The sequence below is a fragment of the Diorhabda carinulata genome, chromosome 2, assembly GCF_026250575.1.
Source record: "Diorhabda carinulata isolate Delta chromosome 2, icDioCari1.1, whole genome shotgun sequence".
NCBI lineage: Eukaryota > Metazoa > Arthropoda > Insecta > Coleoptera > Chrysomelidae > Diorhabda > Diorhabda carinulata.
In genome coordinates this window covers 2706572-2727081 of record NC_079461.1, presented here as the reverse complement: position 1 = coordinate 2727081, position 20510 = coordinate 2706572, and the positions used below count along the sequence as shown (strand labels likewise).

The 20510-nt window shown below is 34.7% G+C and overlaps 1 protein-coding gene across 11 annotated transcripts in view; it reads right to left on the bottom strand.

The window, feature by feature from the left end:
* LOC130904046 (disco-interacting protein 2) overlaps window positions 1–20510 on the bottom strand; it is a 255151-nt gene that overhangs the window by 133788 nt on the left and 100853 nt on the right. For 5 of the 11 annotated variants that reach the window (XM_057816551.1, XM_057816552.1, XM_057816553.1 and 2 more), the window contains exon 2: window positions 808–2663. The exons of the other annotated variants lie outside the window; for them this stretch is intronic. In XM_057816551.1, the coding sequence (XP_057672534.1) occupies window positions 808–2536 (1729 nt within the window). In that variant the 5' untranslated portion in view covers window positions 2537–2663. The remainder of the gene's footprint in view (window positions 1–807; window positions 2664–20510) is intronic. 11 annotated transcript variants of the gene reach the window in all.

Genomic DNA, 20510 nt, shown 5'->3' with positions numbered 1-20510 from the left:
TTGGAATTTAGCGAAAATTGCGTACAGTTGGAATTTAGCGAAAATTGCGTACAGTTGGAATTTAGCGAAGATTGCGTACAGCTGGAGGTTAGCGAAGATTGCGTACAGCTGGAATTTAGCGAAGATTGCGTACAACTGTAGATGTGAAATGACAATGACAAATTTGTCTGGCCTGTACTTCTTGCACATTTTCTGTACCTAGCAAAGAATCTAAGAGGACCTTTAACACATGAAGTGATTGATAGAAGTGTAATCAGCTTGAACACCTATATTTATCTAAATAAAATCTATACGATCGAGATTCAAAATATAAATAGTATTCCAAGATATTAATTCAGTTTAAATGATCGCACAAATAATGATATTAACGAAAAGAAGAGAATAATATTAGGAGCAAGATTGATGGAAATAAATACAGACATCGCACGTATCAATTCTGGAATAAAGGAAGTTAAATACATCAGGAGTTAGAATATCAAGGTTGCTTAAAGAAGTAGAGGAAAAGAGAACGGGAAGAATAGACCAAGGACAGGATAATTAACGACAAAACATATAGTTTAAAGCATGTGGAATTCAGAAGATGTAAGAAGGAGTAGACGGCGCAGATCAAGGTTTCTAAAAGAAGTAGCAAAGAACTTTAGTAGAATGGAAAGAATGGACTAATGAAAGGACCGCAAAGAGAATAATTAACGACAGAGTGGAATAAATCGACAATAGAGTTTGATGCACCCCGAAAAAGAATCTAGAAAGGCTTTTCATATGAAAGAACATCTTTAACTTCGTAAGTGGTTTGGAGTTGAAACTTACCTTTCTTATTTTGTCGCCGTAAAGTCGAAGGAGCTCTGATAATTGTAGGTTTAACTACGTAAGTTATGCTGCGTTTATGACTCAATCCGGTTTTTTTCTGTCGAACTGGCTTCCTTTTCGGTACAGGTGATACTCCTGGTGGCATATACAAACTTTCACTTCTCGAGCTATCACTCGCGTTTGATTTTTCCGATATTGGCGAACCACAAGCGAAATTATCGTATTCGTCATTCGTCAAAGTAAGTCTTGACATATTATAAGTTAATTCGTCGGATAAATAATCGTATTCTCCGGGTAGGCTTTCATATAAACCTTCATCGGTGCTACAAGCGCTTCTGGTAGTATACAGGGAATTATTTGAAGGATTCATATTTCTTATTTCATTAAGACCGCATTTAAAGGAAGGTTTGTTACTTACAGGAGTTTTTCTCCTTTCGGGAGGAACGAAAATCATCGGATCTAATTTTAAAGCACGCAGCGATTTAGAAGGTCTGCTTACGACGACTTGATACAGTTCACTTTTAATAGAACCGTTATCTTTATTACCCTTTTTCTTTTTGTTCCTTTTTCTACCACTGTTTTTTCTTCTAACCGAACTTCTTTTCGTATCTACTACCAAAGCACCGCTTGTCCGTTTGAAATAACCATCTCTGCTTACTGATAACTTCGGTTTTGGTCGTTTTTTTCTAAAAAGACCTCGAGAAGTTGAAGGTGCGAAGTTTGAATGAAAATCACTAAGTTTTGGAGCCGAAATAGAAAACGAAAATCCCGAATCTTTACTAGAAAATAAACCAGTAGAAGCAGTCGTATTGCTAGTAGAAGACAAAGTTCTCCCCACTGGAGGAGTAGGTCGCTTTTGTAATCTATTTATAACGATTGGATCATCTCTCAAGTCTTTAAGAGCACTGTCTAAAGAATGATGAGCCGGAGCCGGTAGTCCAGAAGATTTCGGCATTTCCAAACTCCTTGGAGCCATGCCGGTGGGCGCGTCCATCCAAATCCTTCCTAAACTTATAGACAAAGAACACAATTCTTCAGCACCAGAATCAGGTAGAAGAGGTAACGGTGATTGACGAGATCTTCTTCTAATCAATGGAGACTTTTTGATATCCGTACTGTCTCCCCAAGGAAACATTTCGACTGCTGAATCATTGCTTTCTTTTCTATGTAAACTGGGACTTCTTTGTTTCGGTTTTCGCTTAGGACTCGGAGGTTTTTTTCGTAATACCGGCGAAGAAGATAATTGTCGGATAACTGGTGGGGCGGTAATTTCATCCGAAGCTGGTACGTATATAATTGTTCGTTCGGAACCTTTAATTCCGCTAGGGTTAGGCGTATCACTTTTTCTAATTCCCCTCAACCATTGTCCGTATGCAATAACACTTTGACCGGGTCCGCTCTTACTTTGCTCTAATTTGTACTTATTGCCACACTTCACTTCGTGTTTTATTGTTAGGTCGTTCGTAGCTACGGCTACGTCTCTTTTTTCTACTTGTACTAAATTAATGAATTTCTTCGGGGGTGTTTCGGCGATTTCTTCTTCTTCTGTAACAGTTTGAGTCGACACTTCCAATTTGGAAATGTGTTTCTTCTTCCCTCGATCTAAATAACTTCTACGTATAGATATCCTTTTGAAGGAATCGCTTCTTTTAAAAGAAGATTCCTTTTCTTTCTTTTTACGACCTCCGCCGACGAGTCGACGGAGGTTCTCGAATGTTATGGGTTTCATGGCACGCTAGGAACTAGGTGTCGAGTAGCGGTTGTTGCCTCGTACCTCTTCTCCAGTTTGCCATTAGGACTTGTAAAGATCTCTTGTTATCCATTACAGCTAACTCATTGGATCGGTTTCTTGGAACCTGGGGAAATTATATCATTAGGAATTGGCGTTTGTGAATTGGTGTGACTCTAAGATTATCTGTTGATATTTTAACTCAATAATGAAGTGAATACAGTTATAGATGCTAAACTAATTGGAATATCATATACAAATTTGAAATTAAAATTATTGCTGCTCAATTTAAAATAAAACAATTTGCTACACAATTTGTAGGCACTTTTCATAGCGTGGCGCAAGTTTTTTTGTTATAAAAAATGTTCACAGAAGATTGCCGGCTGGGTTTTCAATCATGTATTAACTTCTAGCTCTTCATCATCGTTGGAATATTGACGACCAAAGGTAGATTTTAGGTTTTGGAAGGATTCCTGGATTCAACATTTCATTCTTTATCTTTGATTGCATTTAATTATATCTATATACAAAATAGAGTTTCTCTATTGATATGTATGGGTGTAAAATGAAAACCGGAACGATGTCCCACAAGAACAGAATGAATAGCCTGGAATACTATTTAAAAATTGAATTCCACCCGTATAGATATTGTCTAGATTAAACATCTATAGGTTTATTCTACATTTAGTATCTTTGTTCGATCTTGAACAAGTCCTATCGTCAGATTCACGCGCAATTTGGAATTGTACAAATAAAACATGTTCGGGATTTGAAATTCTGTATTTGTAAAGCACAGATAACTAATTCCTAACATGTTCTGACTGTTTTTTTGTACGTATTTATGATTAATACATTTGATTCTCCTTCGAATTTCAAAATAAACGTTCATAAATTGTAGGAATGCATGTGCGGAACATATTCTGATTAAAGCTTGAGCATTTGAAGCCTTCAGAAGATTCCCAGAATTTATTCGGAACCACAGGAATTTTTTTGATCATCTAACATTGTGGATCTGGCAATTAAATAACGATACTGGTTACGAAAAAGGGTTTGATAAAAAAGGATTTATAGAAGCAGTGCTGGAAGTCTTCTTTAGTGAGGACCTTTTTTAGGAGCTCTGCTTTACTGCTTCCATCGACTCAAATCGGGTCCCTTTCAAAGCAGATCTTTTCCTAACCTTTCTAACCTTCCAAGGAAATATGAGCAGACCCGTTGACCCATAAATTTTTGATCAGGAGTGAAATTTTTTGTCACCAACTTCGCACCGACTTTTGTCATGTGTAAAATTTTTCTAATAGTTTCTTCATCGGTGTTTACAGCCTCGGCAATCATCCGGATGCTCTTTCGACGATCCGCACGCACAATTTTGTTGATTTTGGTCACTACACGTAGTTGAAACATTCACAGGGCGACCTGGGCGCTGGCCATCTTCAGTGCTCTTTAGAGAATTGTCCCCATAGGCGTCTTGCAACAATTGCTAGCACTCAGTCGGAGTTTTTTTTCAATTCAACACATATCTAGATACCCAACACACTACTGGTCTAGGACGCCCTCTAGGCGCGCAGTTTTGTTATTTAATAGACAGACCTCGTATACCTTATTTTCTATATTGCGGTAGCAATAAATATCTAAAGTTAGGTTCAGAGTTTGAACTTTATAGGCGGTTTGTTTGCAATATGCTCGAAAAAAAAAACAACTAAACAAAGCTCATTGGTATAAACTTTTGGATAAATGTAAAAATAGATCAGATAAACCTAAAATCACATCTCGTATAGGTAGTTTGCGTTTGATAGTAATGTTTTGTAGCCGTGTTTGATCAACATAGTGATATGTATAATGTAATGTCTATATAACCACTTCTAAAGAGATTTTATCTATATTTCCATTTTCCAATAACATTTTTGACGATTCGTTTTAGTTTTACTCTGATAGTCGAGACAGTGTCGAAATTTCTATGACCTGAAAGGTCAAACGTCTGGAAATTTTGTGGTGAATATAAAATAAATTTTTTTACGATCCTTCGGGTTCGATAAATTGAACTCAAATTACAAATGGGGATGAATTCACGTTTCAGACAAATAATTAGTCGTGGTCATATGAATACAGGGGTGAAACGTAAATTACTGGTTCTATTGATAAGATGCAGCTATTAATAACGAGACTAGCGCTGCTACAGAAAAAGTACGCACGCGCCAAAGGATAACGATTGTCAGATGTTTAGCTTACTCATTCGAATGCGATGTATACCGTGTCTGTAGACAAACCAGCGTAGCCGTTGTCCAGTAGGAGTTGTTTTGACGTAAAAATGATTAACATAAAAATAAAAGGCAAGATTGTTGTGAAATTTCACATGAAATTTGTAAAAACTGCAACTGCAAATTATAATCTATTGAAACAAATGTTTAGTAATGAATGTTTGTCGCGTTCGAGTGACACCGTCAGCTAAGTATTGGTGGAACTATAGGAATTGACAAAGAATGTGTGGGAACATGCGGAAAGTGCTAAAATTGTACCTAAAATCCTCACATTTGAACAAGAAGCTCGCAAAAATATTTGTTGAGTCTGTGAAAGAAAACCGACTCGTGTCTTGAAGGAACATCGCATGAAGCGATTTAGGGATAGAGTAGGGGTACGAGGGTCGTTTTTTTTCAACCTCCGATCGCTCCGTGCAGTCGCTACACGGGCAAAACAAAGCTGGCATGCACTGTAGGCGACTGCGAAGCTCTCGCACTACACACTCCGCCATTGTTAACATTCAGGCGTCAGACGGCGTTGTGCTATGGCCACGTAAACATGTCCGTCATTATTGATGCTGCCGCCAAGTGTTAATTACGAAGTGTGATTCGTTTTCTACAGGTTGAAGGCGCAATAGTGCTGTAGAAATCCATCGTATTTATTGGGAAAGCTTCATGAATGATGGTGTTGTGCGTGAATGGTGTGGAAAGTTTAAATATGGCCGTATTGATGAAGGATGCCAAAGACGCAAATATGTCGTTTCAGATGACCTGGTTCAACGAGTTGATAAAATGGTTAAAGAAAACTGCAGATTTACCATTACTGATTTGTCAACGGAATTTCCAGAAGTTTCAAGGTCTCTTTTGTAGTCTATTGTTACTGAATGGTTAGGCTACAGGAGGGTATTGAAAAGCTTGTTCATAGATATGACAAATGTCTCATTCTCTTCGGTGATTATGTCGAAAAGTACCAATCTTTTGGTAACAAAATTATTGTTTTATATGAACTTTTGTTTACAGCCCATCGGAGGTTGAAAAAAAAAACAGTCCTCGTATATATTGAAGGTGATAATAAATGAATATATATAATATCATTAAACTATTCGAGTTTAGATACATTTTCAATTTGGAAGGCTAGTAATTAAAACTGACCCAGATTTAGCTTCCAACCTTCTCTGGGATCAATAGGTTAATGCTAATTGTTTTGCCTGTATATAGGTTTAAATATATAGACCAAACATACAAATTCAACGTTTAAATTGAATTGTTTCTGTTGGAATATGCCACGAGAATTTAATTTGAAATCTGGAAGGATAAATATCACGAATCAGTTTGTCTCAACTACGTAATTATATTAAGAACTTCCAATATATATTTTAAACAAAAATTAAATCGATATGAATACGTGATATAGGAAATAACGTGGAATTCCATAATTTTATGTTGAAGAACAAAGTTTACCGTATAATATTTTCAGTTTTAACAGTTCCTACTAAGTTTTGGAAGTGCGACCACGATTGAATTCGGAAAACAAATCGTTGATCGGCACTTTCAAAACTTGAGTAGTAACCTTCGAATAAACATTGTAGTCAACTCACTGGCACTCACAAATATACGTGAAAAATACTATTGAAATTCGAAAAATTGAAAACAGCAAATGGTAATTTCGGAAATCACAGAGAAACAAAAGTTATGCCTAATGTGTTGGAAAACAAAGTTGGATAAGAAGTATTTTCACAAAACTGCTTAGAACTATGATTCTAAAAGTTTTATTATTGAATTTATTGAGAGTTATTTTTCAAACGATTTATTTTGTAACTTCACAAGACTAATATGGGTCTTGATAAACTGTGCGTAAACAAGTAGAATGAAAATGATAAAGTTTAAATTAATCCAGTCTATCTCCAAAACGGACGTTCTTGTTGAGCGTGGACGCTCTCAAAACTTTCAAAAATAATGGTTTGGAAATATATATTTAATATATGTTGACGGTCAGGTCTTAGTTTCTTGTCAACTCTAGATGGTCTATCTTGAGTCGAGCATCATAAGGATATGCAAATCCTGCAGTGCCAGCCTTCTTTGTAAAACCATTTCAGCATATTTTCAAGATCGGTATTGATGGTCGGCGAAGATAAATATTTGATTTGCAGAAGAAAAAGATGCATTCCTGGAGAACACCTGCGTTGACCTCTAACCTTTCCTAGGTGTGCCCATCGATAGCAACCTGGATGGATTAGACTTTGAGAAAGTTATTGAGCCAGGTTGGCATTAAAAGCTTTCGGTATGTCCAATGCGATTTTGAGGTAATGTGGTTTTCTTTTTCAGTGAAATGACTTATAGTTTCTGTACTAGGCTAGCAATCTATCAAAGGCTACTTATCTACTTCCTTTAGTAATACCATATCTGGACAAAACCTTGGTAAATAGGCATGGTAAAATGATATAAAACCTTTCCCGTTTTTAAGTTTGACTTTTCTAATTGAAAATTTTTTCATGTATACGAAATATTCGTCGAGATTACTTGTACAATACATGATGGACGACCTGTGTTCATAACTTGGCAAACCCGGGATTCCTACCGTCAAACCTGACCTCTTTGTGATTAATTCTCTTTTCCCTTTGTTTGGAGATCGATAGGTGAATATAAATTGTTTGTCTAGAAATTGATGAATCCGGGAAAGGTGATGGGTTCATAGATTTAAATTCATATTCGAATTGAAATATTGCGAACATCCAATTGAAAATACCTGCATTCAATCAAAAATCTATAGTTGGCGAAAGATATTTGCAAATAGATACTCGCGGAATGTGTATTAACAGCAACATTGGCAACGACGAGAATTCCATTGAATGTTTTTTATTAGTTACATGGAAATTTTTCTATAAAATCAGGTGAAATTTGATTCACTTTTTAATCTTTTCGTTAATAAATCTAACATAACCTCAATGTTTTATATTCCTTCTATTTTATTTAGTCTAATCTTGACATTAGTTAGACATGTTCTTTTTTACGTTAGTTGCATTTAATTGTCCATAAGTTGGAAAATAATTTGTTTGGACACATACGCCCGCTTTTTTCAAAATCAAAATATTGTAAATTGAATCTAATATAAGATTTTTATGCAGCAAATATCAAGCAAAAAGTTCCCAGTAAATTAAAATTATAAATTAATGTAGAGAAATTTCTATCAAAATTATTTGGAATTCGAATTCCAGTTTTAGTCCCCGTATAAAATTCGATCATCAACAACATCTAGCAAACCGTCATTCCACGTGGACTCATCATCTACACGGTTTACCAATGAAAACATCGAATCGTTAAAATAAATGCATTTCTATTGGCCGAAGCCGTATGTAAACAATTTCTTCGAAATATTCCTGCAAGAAAGTCTTCGATGAGCATTGGCGTGGTTAATTTAATTCATAAATTTCTTTAAATTAATATAAATGTGGCGTTCTTTAGACCATGGGTGAATGAAGACAATTAAATCGCACAGGTATGAATTTAATAATAAAGATTTAGACATACAAATATAAGAAGGTTTTTTTAAATATATTCGAATGTTTAAAAAAGAAAATATTTAGCAATCTGCTTTAGGTTTTCTGGATTTCAAAATAACGACATGTCGATTGATGACAAACCTCACTCTGGACGTCCAACAACTGCCCGAATTCGAGAGCTTGTGCGCACAGACAATTAATCAACTGTCTGAAATCAGTGGAATATCTTGGAGCTCGGTCCAGGAAGCAGGTGACTGGTTCTTCCACCATGACAACGCATCTGCACACTCAGCCATCACTGTTAGCCAATTTTTGGTTAAAAATAACTGCCTCGCGCACCTTACACGCCTGACCTGGCTCCGTGCGACTTTTTCTTGTTTCCACGCATGAAAAGGGGCGTGAAAGGACGGCGATTTGAAAAAATTGAAGACATCAAGAAAAGAACGAGACAGGAGCTTGCAGCCATCTCTAAAGATGAGTTCAAACAATGATTCGAACAGTGGAAGCACCGTTGGGACGAATGTATCACTTGTAATGGAGAGTATTTTGAAGGGGATACGGTTGTTTTGTAAATATTTGTCATTTAAAACTATTTTTGGGTACCCCCTCGTATTTGAAAAATACACGTTCTCAATAAAATAAAAAATTACTTATTATATAAGCCATTCCCGTCGCATATTTCCCCCTCGCTACCAGTATAATTAGAGATCGTTTCCCGGAATGCACATAGGAATAACTGGATTCGTAGAAATCATGGAATAAATATTCAAGTATTCGAAGTAACTGGAATTGCGCCATGTCCGTCGTCGATAAGAGAACGAGAGTGAGATTTGAACGTGAAACTGGTTACGACACATAAATAGAAACTGAAAGTCGCAAGATTGCGTTGAATTAAAAACTTGTGAACAAAGGAAAAAGTTGAAACTTATACACATACTAAAATTAATGCTATAAATGTGAATCTTGGAATGTGTAGTTGGTCGAATTTATAGAAGAATCGATACCAATTCCTCCCCATATTGTAAACAAAACAAAACACTCGATTGACGTTAATAACAATTTATTTTCAAAAAGGTATCGATTGACTTTGACTACGGGTTGTAAATCAATTTACCACCCTTTTTTATGATGCTATAGAAACCGGTCGAAGAATAAATTCTGCTGAAAAAAGCTGTTAAATAAATTCTGTCAAACATGCGATGTAAAATCCCGGGACTTTTGCTATAGAACATAGTTACAGATCTTCGGCAAATTCTACACATTTTTGCCAGCTCTAGGGAAACTTTCCAATGCTTTTTTCCTCAAATTATCTCGGCTTGTCATGTAACCATTCTCGTAGGATTTTATCTCCGCTATTGCTTTCGAATCACAGTCCACCAAGTGCCTCTTTCATCGGACCAAATAAATAATAGTCGCACGGCGATAAATCGCGTCTATAAGAAGGGTGTTCCAGAGTTTCCAAATCCAATTCATTCAACTTTTCGCAACTTGTTGTTTTTTTAGGACATATATAATATACTGCGTGATCACAGTTCGTTGTTCATTGAGATAATTAACCATAATTATTCCTCAAAAGTTTAAAAATACGGTACACAACACCTTCACCGCTGACATAGATTAGTTGGCACCAAAAAGACCTTATGCTAAAGACAATGATTATAATGAAAGAATGATGACCTACTCAATGGCACTATTATTTTCAACTGTCTCCTTCAGCTTCGACAACTCAGGTTCCTCCTCAAACTACGACGAGTCAAAGCGCTAGCGAAATACAACGTTGAAGAATTATCAGAAGCTGAGAAAGAATTCGCCGCTTGGGAAGCACAATTCAATAGAAGGAGAAAACGCAATGCCGATCATCCTGAAAAAACACTGTTGGAATCATAAAAAAATGCATTGTTAGAGATATGCGAACAGATGAGGCACTTCAAGAATCTGAGACGCCGTTTGAGACACTCCAAAGAAATGGCGAAACTCTTTTGGATACTTGGAGATAAATGAACGCAACAACAAGTAAATGATTTATGCGGCAGGAAGTGATATACGAGGATATATTGAAAAATTCTTAGCCTACTATAGAACCAAACAAAAACAAAACACCTTTGGATAGTTTTCCGCGTCTTTTCTCATTAATTTTTTTCCCGTAGAGTGGTCAGTAATGTCGAATAGTTATCTCCAGTTATTGTTCTACCCTTATCCAAAAAATCAATCATGATTACTCCATGGCAATCCCAAAAAACTGGAGCAAGAACTTCTCCAGCAGATTTTTGGACACGAAACTTCTTAGGTTTTGGAGAACCAGAGTGTCGCCATTCCATCGATTGTTGTTTTGTTTCTGGATCGTAGAAATGTACCCAAGTCTCATCCATAGTAATAATTCGGTTTAAGAAGTCTACATCGTTTTCAAATCGAGCACAGATCGATCCGATATTCCAATTTTTCGATTTTCACAATTTCGGTGGACACCTTTTTTCTTTTAATTTATTGCGTAACTCTGGTTTACTTTTTTGACGTCAAACTTTACACTGGCACTTCTAATAAGTTATTGTTGGTTGCTACGGTAACGCAATATTTTGTTTATGCACGGAACTGGTCTAGGCTAACCAGATATCAATACATCCTCGTATGAAGAGATTGGAGAATTTTGCGAAGCTTTATTGTTTTGTTTGATTTACCAAAACGATGGATGATGTCGTATCCTTTTTTATTGGTTGAACCTTAAACGAGAGCAAGCGTCTTGTGCATTTCAACCGACTCGGAAGTTAAATAAGAATATATACCGTTTTATTACTAAATAAGCAGGTCTTCCAGCAGATACATAGACAATTTATATAAAGGTATAGTTAATGTATTATGTCGTTTTAGAATAAACCTGATTTGTTTTTTTTTCCTTTACATATATAACGTGTGTAACAAAATTTTTCGGAAAAAATTAAATAACTTATAATCGAGATGCCTTAGAAATAAAGACAGTTTAGTTGAACGGGTATAAAAAACTGATATTGCGGATATACTTAGAGGTACCAGGAATAACATGTTTAAGCCCTAAAGGGGGCGGTATGAGGCTTTGACTAATGCCCAGTCAAAAAGATTGGTGGAATGTGCAAAAGACAAATTAGGAACATCAACTCGAAGGGCTCGCCGATTTCGAGTTTCCCACATGACCGTCAGTCGAGAACTGAAGAGAAGTTAAATATTGGGAAAGGAAGAAATATCCAAAAGTTACTGAAGATCAGTTCGTCACTTCACAGGGAACAGAGTTGTGATCATGGATGACGAAAAAATTTCACTTTATCCCATTCAGCTATGATGGATTTCGCACAGATAAGAAAATGTTTCAACGATGTGAAATATACATACAAAAAAAGATAAAATTTTGATCTGGTGTGTGTCATATCCGAAGCAGGCACTCATGTCGAGCATATAGGGATAATTTATATAGGGAATGTTTCCTGAAATTTGTTTATTTTATTAATACACATCATCCCAAAGACGAAATAATATTTTCGCCAGATCTAGCCTCTACAGGAAGAAGATAATCCCCTAAATCTTCCCCAGTTTTGGGAGATATTGGGAAGCCGTAAATGATGAGCAACAGCTTCGACGTAGAATATTTCAAAATGTTCACGAAATTGACAATCCAGCAAATGATGCAACACGTTAAGCAAATTTTTTTCTAAAACTTTTTTTTCACACGTTTATATATATTCCCAATTCTTTTCCAAATAATATTTAGACAATATTCTCGATCAATTCAACATTACAAATAAGCAAATGACTACACAAAGTTTGTTCAATCTTTGGTTACTTTCGAAAATCGAAATAATCTGCCCCATAAGGGTTCAATAGATGGACCAACGTGTTATATCAATCAAATTAGTTTTATAGTGAACTATACGTGGAGATTATTGAAATATTTCCTGGAAATAACATCCAAATGCATTGTTGGCTCTGATAGGATTCAGTGGATCAATCTAGCTTATAAAATATGTTTGAATAGACTATAGACATTTGGTTTTGCTCTTTTTTTGTCCAATTCCCCTTTCAGCCTCTTTGTTATAATCCTATCAAGCAATTTGCCAAACATGTTCGTCTGGAAACATGGTCAAGAGGTTGGAAAAGGTCGTTAAATACTGCTTTATGGGTACAAACCACCTTAAAAGTTTCTGCGATTGGAACCTTCCTAATTTCTAAAGAAGTCATCCCCGGTGAAAGGGTAGGTTAACGAGTAGAGTCCCTGCTCTTTCGCAATTATTTTCCAGGGGGATGTATCTTGAATTTTAAAATGGTTTGAGGCGAATTTAAATACTCCGTTTTTTGGCTTCTTTTGTTTAAGGCAAGATGTTTAAACTGGCCTGCTCTTGAACTATATTCTTTATTGCTAGTATTTCTGCATGAACAGAGATTAAGTATTTGACTTGAAATGAGATAACACTATAAAATTCGATATTGCAAAAATTATATTCCTGTTTCTTCTAATAAATAGAACTTGCATAATTCTCATCAAGTCTGTTGTATAACAAAGTTTATTGTCAGGTTATTCAAGAATTATCATTAATGTACGAGAATACAAACTACAGTAATAAAATATAAAATACAATGATTATATTCTAGAATGTAACATAACTATCGATTTAAATAAAATTATATTTTTTTATGAGATTTTATATTTCTAGATGATACAAATCTAAATAACTTCAAGCTACAATATCCTATTTGTTTATGAACTAGATGCAATAAGGTTTATCCGGCTAGTTAACCTCGCCATTACGTTATTCACTTATTTATACAGGGAGTTGAGTTATGTATTGAAAGGGATTTCTTGTTGTAAATTGTAATAAAATGGACTAAAAAGGACTATCAATGTCAAAAATTTTTACGGTTACCTCTTAAATTAACTTAAAACTGTCCTCAAATCTTAATCAACATCTCTGGCGTTATTCATTTGAATGAAAAGGTAAAGTTTTGTACATAATGCCCTTCATATAACCCCACAGAAAGAAAACTAATAAAATAAGAACAGGTGACCGCGCTGTGTCCTTTTATCCACCGATTGGAAAATATTTCCTGGATCAGGATATACATTTGTCAAAGTTAGAATGAAGTAGTTCCAAATAATGGTCACCATTCAAATTATTCCCAACAATCTCCTTTATCTTTAAGAGGATATTCTTCATCTTCAGGTGCCGTTTCCATTTAATGAAGATTAGCGACAATTTCTGTCCTGAGTGGTGCGAATTAAAGATGATGTGTTCATACCAGTCAAATCGCGTATGGATTTTAACCATGAATGTTGTCTGCGACCAGGTCCACGTTTTCCTTCGATTTTTCCTTCTATTATCAATTTCAGTATATCATATTGTTGTTACGGTATATGTGGCCCGATTAACGACCTTCCTTCTCTTTATTGTTGTGAGTAACTTTCCCATAAGTCTAAGCACTTCATCGTTAGGTATATGTTGAGTCCATGACATTTTTAGTGGTCTACGGAAGATCCACATTTCAAAAGCCTCGAGTCTGTTCATGGTAACCACTTTTAATGTCCTTGATATTGAGGATATTGCTTGCGTTTTATCATCTGGTGAGGATTTTTCATGGACCAGTAGCCGAAATTTTACCGTATTATGTGAAAAATGACAATCTTCAAATCATTATGTTTCATCCAAATCGTTTGAGTACACCAGGTTGTGTTTTAAGGAATCCGGAGCTTCAAAGAACTTTTTGGTTACAGAAAAGTTTAAATTTGTACCCCAACCAATAATTTTACTACAGGAAACGAAGACAAAAAATAGCCGGAAGTGTAAAATTGTACTGAAAATCGGTACAAACTTTCTTGATAGATACATTTTGAGAAAGAACTGGTTTTTCAAAAAAAGGGTGGCCGAAAACAGAAAATTTCAAGTTTATAATAAAAAATGCATCATTATTGACTATACTTCACTTAAAAAGGGTTTTTAGAAAATTGAAGTTTATTAAATTTACTATGTAAATGATCTCTTGTCAGGAAAACCAATTTTAAAAACTTTGTTGAGAATCATCGTAGAAAAAAAGTTGTTTCTCAAGACATTGCATTCATCTTGTCTCTTATTAATCTTTTCGGATAGTCTCAGTATAAAAAATAGAAGGAAATTTGGACTGATAGCTTGAAATTGATACTTTTACTTATCATGTAGATTGTTGAAGATTTTTTTCACCTTCAACAGCGGATTTGTTCGTAAAACTCAATTTTATATCTCCGGAAGTAAGAACCGAGTACTTGAGCTTAATTTGTTAAGTATACAACCCCGGAGAATGATCTGGTTGTCATTAGAAGTTGTAAAGCACTTGGAAATTCAGGATTTAGTTTAGTTAAAACTAATAAAAACCAGTTCAACGGTGGCGTTTCCACCAGGTCTTGAGAAACAGAACGTTTTTTGATGCTTGTCTCTTTGAGGTTTTTCAAGAAAGTTATTGAAATTGGTATGCTAAAACGGCAAGGCATTCTTTTATAGGACGTATAATAAACTTTTATTCTTTAAAGTCAGTTTCTTTTCAAGTGTTTCTCATATTGTTTTGCCAATTTTGAGCTTGTAAAAACGTTTTATCAACCCAAAATCTTATTTTACCGTACCATTTATAACTACTACTTCTGCAGTCATCTATCATTACAAAGACATTGAAATCGATATTCTTCGATCTGAAATTTGATAAAAAAGTGAACAGAAAACATGGAGATATTATTTAACTATTACATAATTAAATATTAACCTTTATAAAAACGAGATGCTGATTGCAAAATAATTGATTTCTAATTCAATCAATCAAGTAATTGAAGTAAAACAAGCGGTCGATAGTTTGTGAAAACAAAAAGTTACGATATTTGCGTTAATAGCCTTGTCTCAATATTTCGTCTATCGAAGCAAAATACACAGAATCCCAATTACGAATCAGGATTATAGGCATTATTCATTGTTTTAATTAATTTTGGCCATTTTAATAACGGATGTATGAACTGGTGCTTTGTCTTGATGAAACAACACTTTCTTCTTAGTCAAATGCGGCCGTTTTTGCTTGATTTCTTCGCTAAAACGTTGCAATAGATAATCAATGAAACTTATCCCACGCGCATTCCAAAAAATCGAAACCTGACCTTGCCTGCAGATGGAACGGTCTTTGTCTTCTTTGGAGCCGGTTCTCCCTTTTCAGCTCATTGTTTTGATTGATTCATCCATGGTCATGAAACGGTGCAAAAGTTCGGCTTTATTTCTAAGAAAACACTCGATGGAAACATCTTCCCGACACTGTTTTTGTTCCATTGTGAACAAACGCAGCACAGCTTTCTCATGTCCAAATTTTCAGTTAATATGCAATGTACTGCACTTTTTGAAATTCCTACTATGTCTGCTAGCTCGCGTACTTCCAATCGACGATCATCCAGTGTCGCTTTGAGGATTTTCATCAACTTTTCTGGATTCGTCACCTCATTTAGTCTCAGAATCTAGTTCAGCTTTTATATTGGTGGTGCTAACGGCTTTCAAAACGCTTTTGTGTCTGGCGTTTTCAAACTTGAAACATATGCTGTACAGATTGTGTATTTATATAAAAGAATATCTTCAGGTTTGATAGAAGATACTGAAGCTCCAAACAATAGTATACAATATGTTTCAGAAGCATTTCCATGTGAATGTACTCAAGAATTGCAGACAGATTTATCAACAGAAGACATATCTGAAGCTTTTACTAAATTAGCTCGTATCAGTGCACCCTTTCTAGGGAATCTTCAAGAAATAATGAGAAGAAAACTAAATATTATACAGGTTTAAATAACTAGACAGTTTTTGAATTTATTGTAGGTTTACTGAAGTCATAAATAGTAAACGATTCTCGCAGGCAATCACTAATAAAATTCCGATAAAATCTGGATTACCAGGTTTAGAATATAGATTTGGAATATCAACATCAACAGCATATTCGTATTTAAAAAATTTGGTCACAACAACGTTAAGCACATTGTGGTCCGGCGGCCATTTTGGTTTTTAGATATTTGAGGTTATGTTGTCAAACGTCAAATATTCACTTGACATTTGAACATCATTGGTTAACTTTGAAAGTATGGAAATTCAGAAAAAAAATATTTCCTGCTTCATATATGTTATGATAATAATTTAAAAGTCAACTTGAATTTCTAATCAAGACAAATAATCGAGTAACAGCTACGTGAACCGATGATTAAATATCGTAGAATCATTATGCATGGAACGTTATTAGATCTCATTATTTGAGTTTCACAATAACGACAAAACAGTAAAACGATCTTAAAATCTGACATAACTGGTCTTTTTCTTTACAAATTGTGTTGTGGTGCAATAAAAGACATAATACATTATGATATTATTCATGTAAAACCTATAATTATAGGGGAAATATATCGAGAAGCTGTTGGCCATAAACAAATTATTTTATCACACGTAAACGTTATTAATGTTGAGTGCAAGGTTAATATCAGTCTAAGAATTTCAAGGAAATTAAAAATCGGTTACACGGTATGTTAGAAAAATCGTAAAACGGCTCACTTTGTGTTTTCAATTCTAGGATTTTGATTGTATTGTAATTTTTGGAACATCGACACCACAAATACGATGTTTGACGCGCGTTTCGTATCTAAGTTATCGTCTTCAGATACTGAATGTGAACTACTAAACAAATTAAGGGACTAGTACCGATTATATAAGGATAAAAAAGTTGAGACTGCCTTATATGAAAGCCTCCCACTGCGCTGAGATAATCTCGAATTTGGTAAATGTGAAACAAAAAATTCAAGAAGCTTTTTAAAGAGGAAGGCAGCTTATATCGTAATTTACCACCTTTGAATAAAATATTTAAAAATAAAATGGCGAATTTGGGAAAAATATGTAAAATTAACGTGTTTTTTTCACTTTTTTCGCAATAAATGTATAAAATAATAAAAAGCACGAAGAAATAAAATTCGTTACAAAGAATAACTCGGCGCAGATAGAAAATGGAAGAGATTCGTTGGATAGAATTTGGTAGGATAAGGAAAATTTTAATAGGAGGAGGGTTTGTTGTCGTTCCAAACTGCTTGAACAGCACCGACCACCCCTGCGCGTTCGAACTATTATAACTTTCTTATTATTTCGAATTTTGCTATGAAATTTTAGGAGATGTTTTTTGAAAGTGAAAAGATTCGAAAAATGTTGAAAAAATAAATTTTTTGGAAATTATAACCGGTTTTAATTTTGATCGTATCTACATAGTTTTCGTATTAAGTTGCTTAAAACTTTTCAATTAAATAACAAACTCTACACAATGTAAGTGGCTATTATGGCTATTAAATAACAAGAATGGTTACGATAAAATTTTTGCTTCACCGCTTCCATCGACTCAAATCTGATCCCTTTCAAAGCAGATATTTTTCTAATCTTTCAAGGAAATCTGAGCAGTCCCGTTGACTCAACAGCTATTGGTTAGGAGTTTATTTATCAGCGTTTATAGCCTCGGCAATAATCCGGATGCCCGTTCGACGATTTGCACGCACAATTTGGTTGATTTTGGTCACTGTTTCCAGAGTTGAAACAGTCCCAGGACGACCTAGGCGCTGGTCATCTTCAGTGCTCTCTCGGCCTTCACTAAAGCGCTTACACAACTCAAAAACACGCGCACGAGGTAGAGAATTCTCCCGATAGAACTCTGTCCCAGTCTTTTTCAATTGAACGAGAAATTTAAGATTGATACATTGCTCCTATTTTTCTTCACACGTGTAGGACGCCCTCTAGGCGTGCAGTCTCGTTATTTAATAGCCAGACCTCGTACACTTTCAGTTATTCCAAAGAATACTAAAAATTATGTAAAAAGGTTATAATTATCATATCACTTTTGAATAAAATGTGCCTTGCGGAAACGGCGAGTTCTTAAAAAGTGAATGAACTTTCGATAAGTCGCCTTATTAATCTTTTCAATTTCACTTTAATTTCGCGATTAAAAACATTTTTCACGTAGAATTATTATTAAACAGTATAATATGTATATGTAATGTATGATGGTTGTTGAACCCAACTTCAACAGCAATTGACATACTTAAAAATTGTAGACGTACGAATGACAATAGGTAATAATCAGAGAGTACAGTTGTAAAAAAAAAAATATTGTTAATCTAAATAAATATATCTTTGAAAATAATAACGGAAATTTTGATATTATGTATCATACACTTCTGAAATGAATTAATTATACATGGTAATATTTAATGAACAGTTGAATGAATATATTTAGTAATAAAGTAGCTTGTGGTTCAGTTCAGCACTTTTAAGTTACTGCTGACATAATCATCTCGTTCTTGAGAATTTTTCGTGGGTTTTCAAAAGAAAATCCATAATTGGCGCAGTCAGTAGTATGAAGTTCTAGAATGCAGGAATAGCAATTCTATTATATGATTAAATTTCTAATCAATAATAGTTGCCTTCCGCTTTGAAGGTTCTCCAAAATTGGTGTCGCTCGATTTAAAGTGAGGCCCGTTTACTAGATAAAATTCTAGTACCGGATTTGCCGATATACTAGTTGTAATAGGAGACTATCCCATACACTGTGATTAGAGCTATCGGAGATTTCGCCTTTCCTCTATTTTGTTGAAGTATTTCCAGCGTAAAATCAGAGGTAGCCTTTGAGTATTCCATGATCCAGAGCCGTTCAACCAGCCAGGTCATTTGGTGACTATTTTTTCAAAATTATAAATAGTATTTCAATTTATTTTAATATCGGTTTGTTCAGTGAAAGATATACAAATACTTAAAAGATCAAGTGAGTTTTTAGAGCAAGAAGCATTCGTCCTAAGAAAAAAGATTTAAAAACTTATGTTGTAAGTGATGCAGATCTCAAAATGTTACTCAGAGATTACAAACATAATATATAAAACATATTTACAGAGAATTTATAAAGTAAACTATATTTTTTCCTCAAAATCAACCTTTGTAATACTTTAGAAATAAGGCGATTGCAGTTGTGTTTTTCTTTAGAGAGCTAATTTTAGAAAACAGAAATTTTCAGAATTTAATAAGGCGAATGATGGTTCGACATGTTGGCCTGCTAGATCCCCAGACCTGACGATAATGGATTTTTTGTATGGGAAACGCAAAACAAATAGTTTATAAAGAGCACCAAGTGGAAAACAGAATAAGTGGCATAGTTCAATAAATTACTAGAGAACAAGTATAGGCAGCTTGTGAACCATTTCAAAAATAATAGTCGATGATCTAGCTGACACACAGATGGAGCTGCTATGGTCAAATCCATGTGATATTTATGAAGTACCAACTTTCAAACGACTATGTGTAATATTTCATAAGTTTTTGATTAATCAGAAAAAAGTAACAGCCACTTAAGTGAAGCTACTTTTGTCATTTTCAAAACAAATGATTCAAAACAATTTCGTTTGTTAATTTATCATTGTTTCTTGATGTACAAGCTCAGCGATGGCTTCAGAAGTGTTATCCGGACTCTGCTTCATCAAAAAGAATTATTTGTTATTGGTTTGCTGAATTTAAACGTGGTCGTACAGACATCGATGATGGTGAACGTTCTGGTCGTCAAATTGAGTTATGCATGATCATTTGACCATGAGAAAGCTTTTTTCAAAGTGGTATGTGACAATGAAACATGGATCCATCGCTTCACTCTTGAATCAAAACGATCATCATCTGAGTCCGAAGCTTCCAAAGACACAACTGTCTCTCCTAAAGGGAGAGACTGTTGTGAATACAACATAGAATTATTGAATACAAAAATCAAGGAAAAAAGGCTTCATATATCGAAGAAAAAACAACTGTTTCATCAAGATAATGCACTGATTCACAAGTCCATGGCTACAATGGTTAAATTGAACGAATTACACTTCGAACTGTTTCCTTAACCACCGTATAGTCCAGATCTGGACTCCAGTGACTACTGGTTATTCGCTGATCTCAAAAAAATGCTCGTCGGTAGGAAATTCAATTCAAACGAAGAAGCAATTGTTTGGAAATGATGCTTAATTTAAGACAAAAGATAAATCCTTCTACAAGAACAGCATCGAGAAGTTAGAGAAGTATTGGAATGATTGTATTGCTTTTGAAGGAGATTATATTGATGAATAAAATCGGTTTTTGTTAAAAAATATGTTACACGACTTATTGAGTGATGTGTTAGATATCTACATACAAATAAAATTAGTTATTGTGCTATTACAAATAAAAAATTACCCGTTCAATT